This window comes from Arthrobotrys flagrans (assembly GCF_004000055.1).
Source record: "Arthrobotrys flagrans strain CBS H-5679 chromosome Unknown unitig_0, whole genome shotgun sequence".
In the NCBI taxonomy this organism is placed as follows: Eukaryota; Fungi; Ascomycota; class Orbiliomycetes; order Orbiliales; family Orbiliaceae; genus Arthrobotrys; species Arthrobotrys flagrans.
In genome coordinates, this window is record NW_027137550.1 from 1,291,758 (window position 1) to 1,306,893 (window position 15,136).

Consider the following 15,136-nt stretch of genomic DNA (forward strand, 5'->3'; position numbering starts at 1 on the left):
CTGGGTTCCTACATGACATACATACCCTCGATCGAAGGTGTTCGATCCCTCGGTCGAAGCCTTATCGCCGGTCAATTCCGAGCTAGCTAAGCAAGCTATACTCGCGGCACCGACTGTTCGTTATATTCCAGCCCCTCAACACAGAACCGGAGTCCTCTGGAGTCGGGACTGAATACTCAAGGGTTATAACGGCCCTGGCCAGATCCTCCTGTAGAGTAATTGGCGTGCACATGTTTAGGAGGTACCTATCGCTTTAAGATCGGTATTTTTCAATAGTCGCCTGTTACCAAAGTCAACCAGCGACATTAAGCCAAGAACTATAACTGTTAGAGTTATTCGCCCGGATAGGGGATCTTAGGGCTGCGGATCTGATAAATTTAATTATAAAGATACGGTAGTTCAAGATGACTTGGTTCCTGCCGTCTCTTAGTGAGATACTCAAGGCACCATTCTTTCGGCCTGACATCAGGCATCATAACATGCACCTCATAGATAACTCCCAGAATATGATGCTTATTAATAAGTGGCCCAGCTCGCGTACCTACCCAATTTCCAGATACGGCTTTGTATTATCTAAACCCGCTGGGAGTATTTTTACAGCCGCTTGATAGGTACGATGCTACACCGTATGGGGAGTACAACAACACATTGCGGTGAATGATCAATGCAATCAACATCAAAGCCAATTCATCTGTACATGGCTGTATGAGTCTTTCGTTGAGACTCATGGAAAATATCATGGCTCACCTTCGTATCCGTATCAAGCCGCCGTCGAATTCCAAGGATATTTGATACCCCGATAAATAGTTAAAATCGGTACCTCTGCACAAATATTATCCAACAGGGAAGGCCTGATTCCGTGGCGTTTTCTGTGCCACAGTTAAGTTTCAAACGGGAATGACCAACACCTCATACGTAACCTCCCCAGTCATATTCCGCCATCATCCACTCCCCATCGCTCGCTGCATCACCTAGCCTCCAACATCATCTCTTTCGTATCAGCGGTAAACTCCACGGTAGAAGCATCGTGCCAGCAGTATTTCCTTAATCTTACAGTAGTACTTATTTGCAACCCACTCCCGACCGGCGTCATGCTGGACCTCCGCAAGCGGGCGTTCGACGCCGTCGCATCGGCCGTCATGGCCTCATCCAACCCCGGAAACGAGCAGCCCGAACCTGTCAACGTGTTCGCCATCATCTTATTCATGGTGACGCTTATTTTCGCTGCTGCTGGGTTTATTCTGGTACTTTTTACCCCTGAATCAAAGTTACCTACAGCCTTACTAACAACGACCGTTAATAGTTCGACTATACCTTCCAAGTCGTCAAGATCCTCACCATCGTCGAAGACCTTCCCTCGGACTACGATTTGGCCCCAGCATACGACCCCATCGACGGCGATTCGGAGCTCGAAGACGGAGCTCCACCACACTACCGCGATGACACCGACGCATACGTCGAGGACTCGACAACACATAAAATCGCTCCGGGTCTCTATCTCGGTGGCTCGCCGGACACGAACGGGAAATACATAACTTCTTCGTTCCGAAAGACTATTTTGTATTTACGACATGAAGCGGGTTTTTGGTCCGCATGGAGAGGTTTCAGCGTGAATATCGTATACTCCGTCGCAGCGTCTTGTGTTAATGGGATTTTTCTGAGCATGTTCCCCTTCCCGTTTGGGAGGTACATCTCCGGTGTCCTCGTCATGTTGGTCGTTAGTCCCTTAAGCTTGGTTCACACACAGTACGTCCTCCTACCCCCCCCCATCCGCTCATATACTAACGGAGGATAGCATCATAATCGCCCCCCCAACCAAAGAAACCTGGTTCGGCCGTCTCTCCCGCCTCCCCTTCCGCTCGATCCTTCACACCCTCCCAGCCGCCTTCCTAGTCGCCATAACCGGCCAAGCAACCTACGCCTTCCCCGATCTAATGGTCAAAGCCTTCGTCCCCTCCCGCGCCTTCGACGATCCCCCACCACAAGGCGATAACCCTTACCAAAGCATGCTAACCCCCCTCCAATGTCTCGCAATCTATTCGGTATTCCTAGCTAGCCACGTATTCCTCTTCATCCCATCGATGATAATTCTGTACAGGGTCCAAGCGTCGGTGTATGCATCCACGGAAGAGGCGATTATTCCATTCGAGAGGTTGGGAGCGCAGAGTATTTTGCAGGCGTGGAGGAGTTATACGTGGGAAGGGAAGAAGAGGTTGATTAGGTTGTATGCGAGGGTTATGCCGTTGGTGTGGTTGGCGGCGTTTGGAGTGGGGACGTTGTTGTTCTTTGAGATGAGGTGGGTCATGGGGGCTAAGGGGCATGTATTGGATGTTATTTTGAAGACGTGGTTGAGGAATCAGTACGGAAGGGCACCCTAGCTATTACACATAGTGAAAGACTTTAGTGGAGTTTTTGAGAACGGGAAATTGCACATATCGGGTCTTTGCTTTAGGTAGTTAGCACAGCGACGGTTTGGGTTATATCTTCTTTACTAGCTTATGCACACTCATTGAATATTCTATATAGCAGACATTATCCCATATCAATATCATCACATCCCCACAATATCACAAAATCAAGATAAACCCCAAAACTCACCCGCTTAAAACTCCAGGTCCTATAACTAAATTCGGCCCGAGCGACATCAAGCTTAGCCCGATCTCCGGCAAAACCTGCCATTTCATCAAAAATTATGAAAGTAGAGGCGAGACCCGCACATCTGATTTGTATTACCTGATCAAAACACCTGAGCAAAATTTTGATAGTACTGCCAGACTTAGTAGCAAAGAAAAAAACTGTCCTCCCAAGATAGCAGGCTTCCTGTTATAGATAGCTCCAAGCCTATCTATTGGTCCACTCCGATGCCAACTGCAGTGTTTCGGCCCATGGTGCAATACCTTACACGGTTTGTCCGGCCACGAGAGTCCCAGCAAAGCAGCGAATTGAGCGAAATAAAAGGTAAAAAAAGTTGCCGCGAATTCAGAGGATGAGGCCGGCCCCAGGTTAAGAAATTCTGTTTTAAGATTTCTTTCCGAAGCTGGCTTTTCTATCGAGTAATGGTCGAGTAATACGAATTCCGGCGTAGGAAGTATAAGTATCGGTCCGTTTTTCTCTTCTCCTCTGCTTTTATGATAAAACTCTCTCATTTTTCTTTCTTCGCTCGTGTGAATGCAATTATTTTGATACCCATCATCGCTTTTTTCAAAACTATCGTTTAGAAACTTATTAAACAATCCCATTCTGTCCATCCATCCATACTTGAAAATAAGAAATTAAAGTCAAAATGGTCACCCGCATAGACGCCGACAAAACCAATGAAGTCTTCGGCTCCCACTGCATTGGTACGCACACCTTCCCGCAACCCAAAAACCGCCCAAATTCTTTAATCCCTCTCCCCCTGCTCGCTAATTTCAATTGGACTGACAAATACATTACCGTAAAATAGACCTTGTCAGCGCGTCTCTAGGAGGGAAGATCGTAGCCGTTAGCGACGAGTGGTTCGCGCAAGCTGAGAATTTACTGACTGTTGCGCCGCCGATTCGGAAGCCTGGGTATTTTGTGCATACGGGGGCTTGGTATGATGGGTACGTTTGCTATAACAGTAGCTAGTGTGCGCACGATATAGATAGATATATTTGGGGAAGGAGGAGTGGTACATTCACACTTCTTGTTCCTTTTTTTTATTTCTTTTTAGCTTTTTATGTTTACGATGAGGATGGGAAGGTGCTAATATGTGATGATCATAGATGGGAAACTCGTCGGCATAATCCCGAACCCGAGGATTGGGTCATCGTTAAGGTATATCCTCCCCATACCCCCTTGACAACAAACACTAATATGATGAACAGTTGGGCGTAAACTCCGGCCGCATCTTCGGCTTCGAAATCGACACCGCCTTCTTCAACGGCAACCACGCCCCGGAAATAACCGTTCAAGCCCTCTTCAACCCTCCCTCCTCACCGTCCCCAGGTCCCACAGACCCGCGCTGGACCACCATCCTCCCGGTTCAAGAATGCGGCCCTTCCCAACGCCACGTCTACCTCCTCCCCACACCAACCACGGAAGCCTATTCCCACGTAAAACTCAACATGATCCCCGACGGCGGAATCGCACGGTTTAGAGTTTACGGTCAAGCCATACCTGTTTTCTCGGATGACGTCGATGAGATATTGGATACGGCGCATGTATCGAATGGTGGGTTGGTGGTTAGTTGTTCGGACCAGCATTTCGGGAGGAAGGATAATCTGTTGCAGCCGGGAAGGGGGAGGGATATGGGCGATGGGTGGGAGACGAAGAGGAGTAGAGAGAAGGGGCATGTGGATTGGGTGGTTGTCAAGTTGGTATGTCCTCTTCTTCCTCTTATCTATTTCTGAAGTTCGTTAAATGTTTCGAGAAGGGTTATGTTGATGGGATCGAATGATACAGGGCGCCCCCACAAAGATAACCTCAATAACAATAGACACCGCCCACTTCCGCGGTAACTTCCCACAATACGTCACAATCCACGCCCTCAACCACCCTGACACCTCGATAACCCCGTCCCACGACCACGAAAACTGGATCAAAGTCCTCGAGCCATCGAAATGTAAACCGGACTTTGAACATCATTTCGGTCTACCGGGTCAGGATGTATACATGCCTGCCAACGGTGTAGGGGGTAAAGATGTTAAAAATGGGGTTGAGGAGGTTGCAAAGCTTGAGGATGTGGGTGGGGAGGTTGTGACGCACGTTAAGATGACTATTATTCCGGACGGGGGGTTAGCAGGTTGAGGGTTTACGGGAGACGGGTGGTGGGAGTTTAAGCTTAGGTTGTGTATTATCGGATACCGGACTAGGGAACTTTTTTTGTCTCCAAGGTGTTCGGATCATAATAGCAGACATCGAGGTGGGATGGCTATCAGTAGTTATTAATTTGTGTCGTTTAGCAAGGGCGGCTTTGTGGATATAGTATCAGCTGCTATTGGATCCCAGTTACTTGAGATATCTCGAGTGTATTATAACTACTTCACATTCTATAAACCGTAGATTGCCAGTACTAAGGGCCCAATTCACATAGTGGAGGAGACTATAACCGGGCAGTATTATACAGAAGAAATGTTGGGTGAATATCTCCCTCATAAAAGCTCCTCATAAAACTGAGGGAGATATTCACCCAACATTTCTTCTGCCCGGTTACAGTCTCCTCCACTATGTGGGTTGGGCCCTTAGTACTGCCAGCAAACATAGCCCAGATCATTATTTTTGCGTCAGGCCCCTTCCATTTAGGATTAATACAGTCCTGAGCCCATTTTTCAGCGACTGTTCTAAATACCCAGCAGATTTTAGGGTCTTTACTTCTTTCTACCCAGCACTCGTCGCTCCAGATGACTCTTTGCCACTGTTCCACAGTCCAGTCTTTGTGAGCTCGGGCCCAGGCTAGCCGTTCGGTAGCATGTTCTTGTGTGGCCTAGACCTCTGTTTTTTTGATGCTAGCTTCGCTGAGGCGCCTTTGAATGGTCCTCTTGCTTATGCGGTTGTTGACTATTTCGGCGTTGAGTTCACTGAGTGGCTGCCGCCTGTTCTGCTTAGCTGCGCGTCGTAGCAGCCTATCAGTCCGCTCAGTAGTGACCCCAGGTGCCCCGGGAGAGGTATTAGCACCTAGGCTGCCTCATTGAATAGCAGTTTTGACGATAGAATAGATAGTAGCTCTCTGAAAGTTGAGCAGGCGCGCCGTAGCACCGTTACTATCTCGGGATCTTAGTGCTACAATGGCTCCACGCTGCATGGAATTGAGCGTCTTGCCTGGTAGCCTGTTTCGAAGCCATCGAGCCGGTATTGGTGGTGCAGGCCTAATTTGCGTGGTAGGGGTGCTTGATGGTGGTGAACGCGTAAATTGATTTTTTTGTGTTTGTCAAAATCTTTTGTGTTGATTGTTCTTACATGCGATCGCTAATAACAACGTCATGTGACTATACTTCTAACACCCTCATCCTAAATTTGCTCTATGATCCACACCACGACAGGAATATCGAAAGACACTTTATGATCTTTAATATTTCCAGTTGAGTAGGGTGCAAGAATTACTCTGGTGATGCCCCCCTCCTTTTTTTTTTTTTTTTCCATGAGATAATACCGCGGTGAGATATATATACACCGGAACAATATATATTACATCAAATATATGTCTAACAACATGCCTACCAAGTGAGGCGGACAGAAGACGATATATAATATATAACTCCTAAGGATATGTCCGCATTCATGCCAGCCATCAGTTGCCAAATCCACCAGTCGAACTCTAGAGTTAGGACATAAGCTGGGATGTTCTGATATCACGATAGGATCATTGGAAATCGCGAAATGTACATGATGGGGGTTTCTAAGATTTATAATATATTAAGACATATCGCATTCACCTGAGCCGGATGCTCATTCCTTAAACATCCTTTGAAGGATCTTTCCTTCATCCGGAGCATGAACATCAATATATACAACAAGACCCCTCTCGTCGAATGACCTACACTATCACTTGCAACAATCTATATACTTCTCTGGCTCAGGGCCAGAACATATATCCAGACCTCTGGAACTAAAAATATTTATGTACTAACCTATCATCTGTTTATACATGGCAGCTAGTATAATAGAATAAACCACTCTAGAAACAAACAACATGAACCGGGAGGGAAGGCCAAACCACTCTCGAGGTGAACACCATGGACCAACAATAATATACTTAAAAAAGGGCAAACTAGTCGTGCCCTATGTATGTTCAAAGTTTCTTCGAACTTGGAGCCCCGCTCATGGTCAATATAACTCTACAATCTCGACATAATATATAAAAAGAACAAAAGGTTCGAAATGGAGGGGATTATGCCGGACCGGATGTCTATAAATATTAACTATAAGAAAACGGCGGGGATGAGAACGGTACCGGAGATATACCACCTTTTAATCGAAGAACCAGTAACAGTCGATGACGAGACACACTAGCCACAAATACTACATGCTCCGGCCGACTAGTCAGAGTATTTTATATTATATTACCATATTACTAAAACTGGGGAGCCCTCCGGGATATTGTACGTCCCGAAGGGCCTATCCATGCTTATTACCCCATTATATTTTACAGATATGGTGGGACGAGAACTTTAGACATGTTACTCAATATTTTATTATACTCACAAATACCATTATCTAGAGATTGGAACTCTCTGATTAATCGTGGAATTAAAGAGCTGGGTGGAAGGGATGCATACGCCTTTACCGTATGCATCCCCGTAAAACCCGATACCGATAATATACAATCCTTTCGGTCTGCAGATCGTATGAGGAAGAGCCCCCTAAAATAATTGAAGCGTATGTTACAATAAAAAATATATTAAGAGACCCATCCTCACGGTTTCCAAGATATGCTCCAAAGGGAGGCATTCCGTTTTATCTCTCAGGATGTTTCTCCTGTCACCGTCCTCTGGCCTCTGGGCTTGAAATCGGTTAAAAACACGACAGCAAGAAGATGTGAAAATCACAAGAAGCATCACCGGTCTATATCAAGATTAAGTATTCAACGGCGGATACAACTCGGCAGACCAGCTCGCGTTCCCACAAACTGCAACCGTCATGCATGTTCTCGGAGGTATAAATAAGGCGCACTGGGTCCAAGCTAGGTGGAGGAATTACCAATCATATTATAGTTACCGCTGGGAGTCTATGATACGAAACTACGACGATATTCGAATTTTAAATTTTATTAATACTATCAGCATGGATATAAAACCGAGGTCACGATACTCAAGCTAGCATCTCATAGCGTCTAGAAAACATCTACATGTTCCATCAAGAAAAGAAAAAGTGAAAAGGAAAAGGCTATGATTCTCGGGGTCCGCCCTAAAGTTAAAAGAAAATCCCAAGTCAAGGGTCCTCATCTTGTCCTGTTGGATGATATTTCGTCGCACTACGCACTACGCACAGCCTCCGACGCGATTGCGCACCCCACCAGCCTCCTACGTAGACCGCTCGCAAACTTTAGCAGCGACGATAGATCAAGGACCAATTTTCGGTGTCGACGAAACCGTTGCCTCCCTTGCTGGGATGGCTTGCTCCGTCCTTTCGCTCAACCTATTGTCCCTGGAGGCGTCTTTATTAAACAGGTGATGATTGCATTGCGTTTTATAATTCAAGGGAACATATATCTCTATTTCCTTTATATTGCTAGACAAAATCCAAAATTCTAGTATATCCAGAGTACCTCTCCGTCAAATACCGCCTTCTGCTGTTGCATTTTATGCCCCCTCCAAATCCGGCAAACCGGCTCAAATGCAGCAAGTCTACCCGGCCCGCCGCACAAGCCGCTTCCCACAGCCCAGGCAAGTTGACCCGACGCCACGAGCCCGGGCGTTACATAACGCCGTTATGTGACGCGTGTAACATTTATCTTATGCGGGGAGGTCTATAAGATAGCTAAATATCTCAAGTATGAAATACAAAATATGATCTGACAAAGACGCAGAAGCGATAAAGGCCAACGTAGCTTTTTAATCCTTCCAAAGCTAGCTCAGCTCCATATATCTCCCATCTCACCGTGCCAAGCCCAGCTGTAGCTCCAGCTCCCGACCTTTATAACCAACACCTTTCCCTCCCCATCATCCTCCCCAAACATCTCGCCTTCACCACCCATTACCAAACAAAGATCAAAAATGTACAACCCCTTCTCAAAAACCGGCGGCGGCGGCTACCAACAACAACCCCCCCGCGGAGCACCCCCCCTATCCGGCGGCAGTAACTTCAGCAGACCCTCCAATTACGGCCAACAAACCTATGGCGGCGGAGGAGCATCAGTGTACGGCGGGGGCGGCGGTTACCAACAACCACAACAACCGATGTCTTCAGGCCGGGGAGGAAGTAGCTCTCAGGAATTCGGGATTACTAAAGTTCCAGATGAAACATGGGTGTTACAAAATATTATGGCTGTTAGTCCTGAGGACTTTAGGGAGGAGACATATGTTATTCTTGATGAGAGATGTGTCGTTACCGTTAGGTACTTTTCCTTCCCAAACTCCTAATAACCTATATCTATAAAAGAAAAGAAAACTAAGAAAATGGGAATAGACCAGCACCATCCATCCCCCGCGGCTTGATCGGTCTCGGTAACGCACAAAGAGAATGGGGGCAATGGGGTCTTCAAGACCGTATTACAGTCCGAAGATACGACCCTTTCTCCTCAGGAAAACAAGCATACCTCGGTTCTATGGACGTAGAAATCGGGTTTGCGACAAAGAAAGTTACAGAGGAATTATATGATCAGGATGATCTTTCGAAGCTTGTTATTCGGGTATTATCTTCCCCCCCCCCCGTTTATACAGTGGATATGGTGTTAATATTGGAAACAGAACTTCCAAAACCAAATGTTCTCCCCAGGCCAACTCGTCATCCTCGACGTCCGCAACATGCGTCTCCAAATCCACGTCAAAACCGTCGAAATCGTAGACCTCACCCAAGAAAAAGGAACCTCCTCCCAACAACCCACCACCTCAGACCCCTCCGTCCGGGGAATACTAACCCCCCAAACCTTCATCACATTCTACAAACACGCTGCATCCCCCATAAAACTCAAGGGCTCTTCGAAACGCCCCGCAGCGAATAGCATCATCCAACCGAACTTCAAATTCGAAGACATGGGAATCGGTGGCTTAGACACCGAGTTTTCCGCAATCTTTCGAAGAGCCTTCGCGTCCCGTATCTTCCCTCCAGGATTGGTCGAAAAACTAGGAATCCAGCACGTAAAGGGCATCCTCCTCTACGGACCCCCGGGAACAGGAAAAACCCTGATAGCCCGACAAATCGGAAAAATGTTAAACGCTCGAGAACCAAAAGTCGTTAACGGTCCCGAAATTCTAAATAAATACGTCGGTCAATCGGAAGAAAACGTTAGAAAGTTATTCGCAGATGCCGAAAAGGAGTATAAAGAAAAAGGGGAAGAAAGTGGTTTACATATCATCATCTTTGATGAATTGGACGCCATTTGTAAACAACGTGGTAGTAAAAACGACGGCACCGGTGTGGGTGATTCAGTCGTCAACCAGCTATTATCCAAACTCGACGGCGTGGATCAACTAAACAACATCCTCCTCATCGGAATGACAAACCGAATGGACATGATCGATGAAGCCCTCCTCCGCCCCGGCCGTCTGGAAGTCCACATGGAAATCTCACTCCCCGACGAATTCGGCCGCCGTCAAATCCTCAAAATCCACACCTCCAAAATGCGAGATAACAACGTAATGGACAAAGACGTGGACATCAACGAACTCGCGGGCCTAACAAAGAACTACTCTGGCGCTGAAATCTCCGGTGTTGTAAAATCCGCTTCATCGTTCGCGTTTAATCGACACGTTAAAGTCGGCACTGTCGCTGGGATTTCAGATGATATTGAGAATATGAAGGTAAACCGTCAGGATTTTTTGAATGCTATCGATGAGGTTAAACCCGCGTTTGGGGTTAGTGAAGATGAATTGGCGAATTGTTTACAAGGTGGGATCATTCATTATAATTCCTACGTTGAACAAATCCTCAAGGAAGGTCATTTGTTCGTCGAACAAGTCCGGAAGAGTGAACGCACACCGTTGGTGTCGATATTACTTCACGGTCCTCCATCATCCGGAAAAACCGCGTTAGCCGCCAAAATCGCAATTGACAGCGGATACCCATTCATCAAATTATTAAGCCCGGAGACAATGGTCGGGATGAACGAAATGGGAAAAGTCAGTTATATCAGTAAAGTTTTCATGGACGCCTATAAATCCGCGCTAAGCGTCGTCGTTCTCGACAATTTGGAGCGGTTGATAGATTACGTCCCCATCGGTCCTAGATTTTCCAACGCGGTATTACAAACCATTCAGGTGTTGTTAAGGAGGAGACCGGATAATGGGAGGAGATTATTGATCCTGGCTACTACTACCAGTCGAAGTGTTCTGTCACAGTTAGATGTGCTGAATAGTTTTGATGGGGAGTTAGGAATTCCTAACGTGGGCACGCACGATGAACTTGCACACATCTTGCAGGAACTGAAGACGTTCGATCAGAGGGAGGTACAGTCTGCGATAAGGGAGATTGCGGATGTGACACAGTCGAGGAAGCTGGGTGTGGGAATTAAGAAGATTATTTTGGCGGTGGAGACGGCTTTGCAGGATGAAGATAGAGCGGGCAGATTTGCGAGTGTGGTTTCTAGGGCTGTTGGGGAAGCTAGAGCTCTTGAACCGGAGGATCTGGGACAACAGCAGTCGCAGATACAGCAGATACAGCCATTACAGTTGCCAAATGTGCAGGGAAGGGGACAGTTTGAGCAGGGTTATGCTGGGAGGTATTAGATAGATGGGCATATCTATATTGAAGATATGTGTGGTACAGGGCGGCGTTTATTTGGTATAATTTTGTAGATTCTGGCCTGAATTAATTCAATGCGTTTTTTTTTGGCTTTTAAATCCAAGTACATTTTCGCTAGCAACAGTGGTATATAACAAAAAACGAAAGACAGAGGAGGGGAGAACGCCTGCAAAAGGTATCTTTCTTTTTTGAGTTTGTAGCTCGCTCATGGTAAGTACTCGACGGGTCCCCAATATGATATCGACACGATTGGGATGTACTTAAAGGAGAAAAAAAGGTCCAACCGACGACCTCGAAGCAAACAAAAAAAAAACATTGGTAATGGGACTTAATGGAAGTTAATGGCGCTTTACAAACAGGATAAAAGGTGATGGTTTCTAGGGACGCTTTTTATTCGCTATGCGGATATGCTAAGCGACAACAATCAGCAATCAAGTGGGTTGGTTAGTTGGTTGGGGAAAGGATATTAGATCTGCTGTGGGAATCCAGGAGGCTGGCCTAGCACTTCGATCTGCTTCAGGAGGAATGCCTTTTCATCATTAAATTGTTCATCGTCTACAAAATCAAAGTTAGCTCAGCTCTCATAATACCGCCAAGGAAAGAGGATGAGACTTACCCTTGCGATCTTCGTGAAACTTCGGCAAAAACCTCAACAGCTGCTCTCTATTCTTGATCAACAGCGATTCCACCGGCTTACTCTTCTTCGGATTGGCCACAAAGACCTTAAAAACGTGGAAGGCCTCGTACTGCACGTTCTTCGATTTATCCCTGAGTAGATTCATGCATAGCTTCAAATGGTCCGGAGAGTCGACGTACGCTGTCATGATGTTGTAGTTTGCTCTGTCCAAAAGGATTTCGCCTAGGAGTTTTATGGATTGGCGCTTTGTGATGTAATTATCGGAGGTTAGGAGGGCATTGTATTGGGTGAAGAATTCATCGTAGTTTGTGGCGAGGAATTCGGCGACGAGGACTTTGTGGCGGGTGAGCAGTTCCTACCCTCTTTATCAGCATATATCCCTTAGGTGTCTTAGATGAAATATTTGTTACTTTGAAGGTAGTGAAGGCATCACTGCTGGTATCGAAGCGGCCGCCCTGGACATAGGTGAAGAAGTTCCAGAAGGAAGGGTCGTAGAGGGCGATTCTGGCGAGAGGTTCATATTTGAAGGCTTCTTTAAGAATCTGACCACTGTTCGAGGAGGTCTCGGCGTCATTGTAGGCGTTTACAAGGGTGAGGATGGTGTCAGGACGGTGGCCGCTTTGGTGGCGACCAGCAAGGTAGAGGACGCATATCTGGGCGTTCTGGACGTTGTAGCGCAAGAGGGCATTCAAGATAGTTGTAGAATCCTTACGGGCCTTTATATCTCTCCCATAACTGTCAGAACCGTTCTAGAGAGTATGCCATAGGGGAGGGGAGGAGGTGTACCTCGAAGTCGAGCTTAGGGAGGCAGATGGCGAGGATAGGGAAGAGGTCGAGGGCGCAGGCTTCCTGGGCAATCGCGAAGATGTTGTCATTATTCTCATCTCCTACACTCTCAAACTCACTCCATCAGCATTCTTCCTCTTCATACTATACTGCCAGCTTCAGGGGATGGCACCTGGAACAGGGGCGAGCTCGTTTCTGATGAGACGTAACTGCTTGCCGGCTTCCTCCTGTGCCTATTCCGATAACCACGACCAACATCAGCATCTTCTTCACCATCACCACCATCACCACAACCACTATCAATTGGCGGAGGGAGAGAAAGTTCGGAGTACAGTTCTTCTGGCACCAGGTTGGTCGAGCTTGAGCAGGTGCTCTCTGAGCCGTCTGACAGCCTCACCAGGACCCTTGTCCTTACTACGGCCGAACAAGAACGACATTCTTTTCGAAAACGGCCGGACGGACGGGAGGAAAGCGGCGAGATCGAAGACGGAGTTGGAGTTGAAGTTGGCGATAAAGGGAGAGGGGAGTAGAGGGAGAGGGAGAAAGAGAGGTGGCCAGCACGAGAAGAGAAGAGGTCCTTTGAAAGAAGGAGAGTTTCTGAAAGCAACTGGATGCTGAGTTGCAGTTGAGTTGTCGGAGTGATTGACCGTACAATAAACGGCTGAGTCGCTTATCGTCGCCTATCCTATCACTTAGGCTTGGCATTTCTCATCTTCCCTTTATACATCAAACATGCCTCTGTAGGTCACCACCTCCTTATACTGATATATATCAAGTCTCGTGTACTGATTGCTATTGGAATCTAGAAATCTACTACAGCACAAGTCGTGGCATGTCGGATCGGCCAAAAACCAGGAGCGCGTAAGACGCGATGAGAGAGATGCCCAGCTCAGAGAGGAAGAGGAGGAGCGGCGGATGCAGCTGGAGGATGCAGACCGCCGGTTGCAGATTCTACGCAGTCGGATGAATACAAATGGCCACGGCGATACCATCACGCCCAGTACTTCTACCACTATTAGTACTGCTGGTACTGCTTCTAGTGCTGGTTTTAGTACTGCTGTTGGTGGTACTTCTACTAATACTTCTGCTGATACTGGTTCTACACTCGGTAGTAATGCTGCTACTAGGGAGAGGGAGAGGAGGAGAAGTGCAAGGTCTACGTCTGATGCAATAGCAAGGGAAGCACCGTTAATAGGGGAAGACGGCCACATCAACTTGTTCCCGAAAGTCCATACAAAAAGCAAAGGACACACAGCCGACAAGAAGAAAGAAGAAGAGGAGAAGGATGAGTACGCTATGAGATTAGAGCGACCGGCTGAACCATGGTATTCAAAGGGTAAACCGGATGATTCTAACAATATTAACGATAATGATGATGATAAGAGTCTGAAAAGGAAGAAGAAAGCGGGAATAAGGCTTGGAGATATGGATCCCTTAAAGGAGATGAGGTTTGGAGTGGAGAAACTGAGAGAGGTTAGGAAGGAGGTTGAAGAAGTTAAGAGAGAGAGGGATAGGGATATAGCTATGATGGGGTTCGGATTGGAGTCTAGATCACGGCACACAAGCCACACTCATAGTGACAGTCATACCCACACGGAGAGAGGAGGGGGTAGGGATAGGGAGAGGGATAGGGAGAAGGATAGAGAGAAGCATAAGGAGAGGCATAGACATAAAGAGAAATACAGAGAGAAGGAGAAGGATAAAGACAGAAACAGGGACAGAAACAGAGACAGAAACAGAGACAGAAACAGAGACAGAGACAGAGAGAGGGGTAGAGAGAGGAGAGGGGAAAGAGGAGGGTCAATGGACAAACTAAGAGAGGAGAAGAGGAAGAGAGAAGAAGCAGAGAGGAAGAAGGCCCAGACTCTGTTGCTGAGCGAAAGATCGGCGATAACATAAAAAAACTACCATAAATCGACGAAGATGATGATAGTGGAATAAATGAAGAACTGTCGGCTCAGGGTCTGGTGATGTGCCAAGGTGCTAGCAAAACAGGAAATGGACCTGCAGCATGGTGACGTCATCGGTTCCTTTCCCGTTCCCTTTTCCCATTACTCTAGCATAACATCAGACTGTCACTCCCTGTAACATGCCCGCCACCGCCAAACCACCAACCACCACCACTTTTATCACACCCGACTTAACTCACGACTATTATAATAGCAGCAAGTGTCGAATACATACACATCCTCATGTCGGTATATAGATGTGAGGGTATACAGACACAACAGAAATATCCGGGTCGGGATTGGGACGGGCGATCAGCGCCGGACTGGGTCTAGCAGCAATCCAATACCGCTGGCAGTCTCCACTTCTTTTCTAGCGATTTCTCTTCTCTGCTATTCTCTTTTC

General features: G+C 47.0%; 5 protein-coding genes across 5 annotated transcripts; 4 read left to right on the forward strand and 1 right to left on the reverse strand.

Annotated features, from left to right (window-relative positions):
• Window positions 1–1,091: 1,091 nt before the first annotated feature.
• Window positions 1,092–2,378, forward strand: DFL_003502 (uncharacterized protein; the record flags this gene model as incomplete). The annotated part of the gene is made up of 3 exons (XM_067632448.1): window positions 1,092–1,244; window positions 1,304–1,746; window positions 1,796–2,378. The coding sequence occupies 3 exons, from the start codon at window positions 1,092–1,094 to the stop codon at window positions 2,376–2,378; spliced, it is 1,179 nt and encodes a 392-aa protein (XP_067490715.1).
• A 905-nt stretch (window positions 2,379–3,283) lies between these two features.
• On the forward strand, window positions 3,284–4,770 carry DFL_003503 (uncharacterized protein; the record flags this gene model as incomplete). The annotated part of the gene is made up of 5 exons (XM_067632449.1): window positions 3,284–3,341; window positions 3,446–3,584; window positions 3,747–3,798; window positions 3,849–4,340; window positions 4,426–4,770. 5 exons carry the CDS (start codon window positions 3,284–3,286, stop codon window positions 4,768–4,770), a joined length of 1,086 nt encoding a protein of 361 aa, XP_067490716.1.
• A 3,905-nt stretch (window positions 4,771–8,675) lies between these two features.
• DFL_003504 (uncharacterized protein) lies at window positions 8,676–11,345 on the forward strand (the record flags this gene model as incomplete). The annotated part of the gene is made up of 3 exons (XM_067632450.1): window positions 8,676–9,016; window positions 9,088–9,310; window positions 9,369–11,345. The coding sequence occupies 3 exons, from the start codon at window positions 8,676–8,678 to the stop codon at window positions 11,343–11,345; spliced, it is 2,541 nt and encodes an 846-aa protein (XP_067490717.1).
• Window positions 11,346–11,827: 482 nt separating this feature from the next.
• On the reverse strand, window positions 11,828–13,221 carry DFL_003505 (uncharacterized protein; the record flags this gene model as incomplete). Its single annotated transcript, XM_067632451.1, has 7 exons — window positions 11,828–11,916; window positions 11,978–12,024; window positions 12,109–12,353; window positions 12,409–12,714; window positions 12,785–12,885; window positions 12,957–13,017; window positions 13,117–13,221. 7 exons carry the CDS (start codon window positions 13,219–13,221, stop codon window positions 11,828–11,830), a joined length of 954 nt encoding a protein of 317 aa, XP_067490718.1.
• A 295-nt stretch (window positions 13,222–13,516) lies between these two features.
• DFL_003506 (uncharacterized protein) lies at window positions 13,517–14,683 on the forward strand (the record flags this gene model as incomplete). Its single annotated transcript, XM_067632452.1, has 2 exons — window positions 13,517–13,524; window positions 13,591–14,683. The coding sequence occupies 2 exons, from the start codon at window positions 13,517–13,519 to the stop codon at window positions 14,681–14,683; spliced, it is 1,101 nt and encodes a 366-aa protein (XP_067490719.1).
• Between the last annotated feature and the right edge of the window lie 453 nt (window positions 14,684–15,136).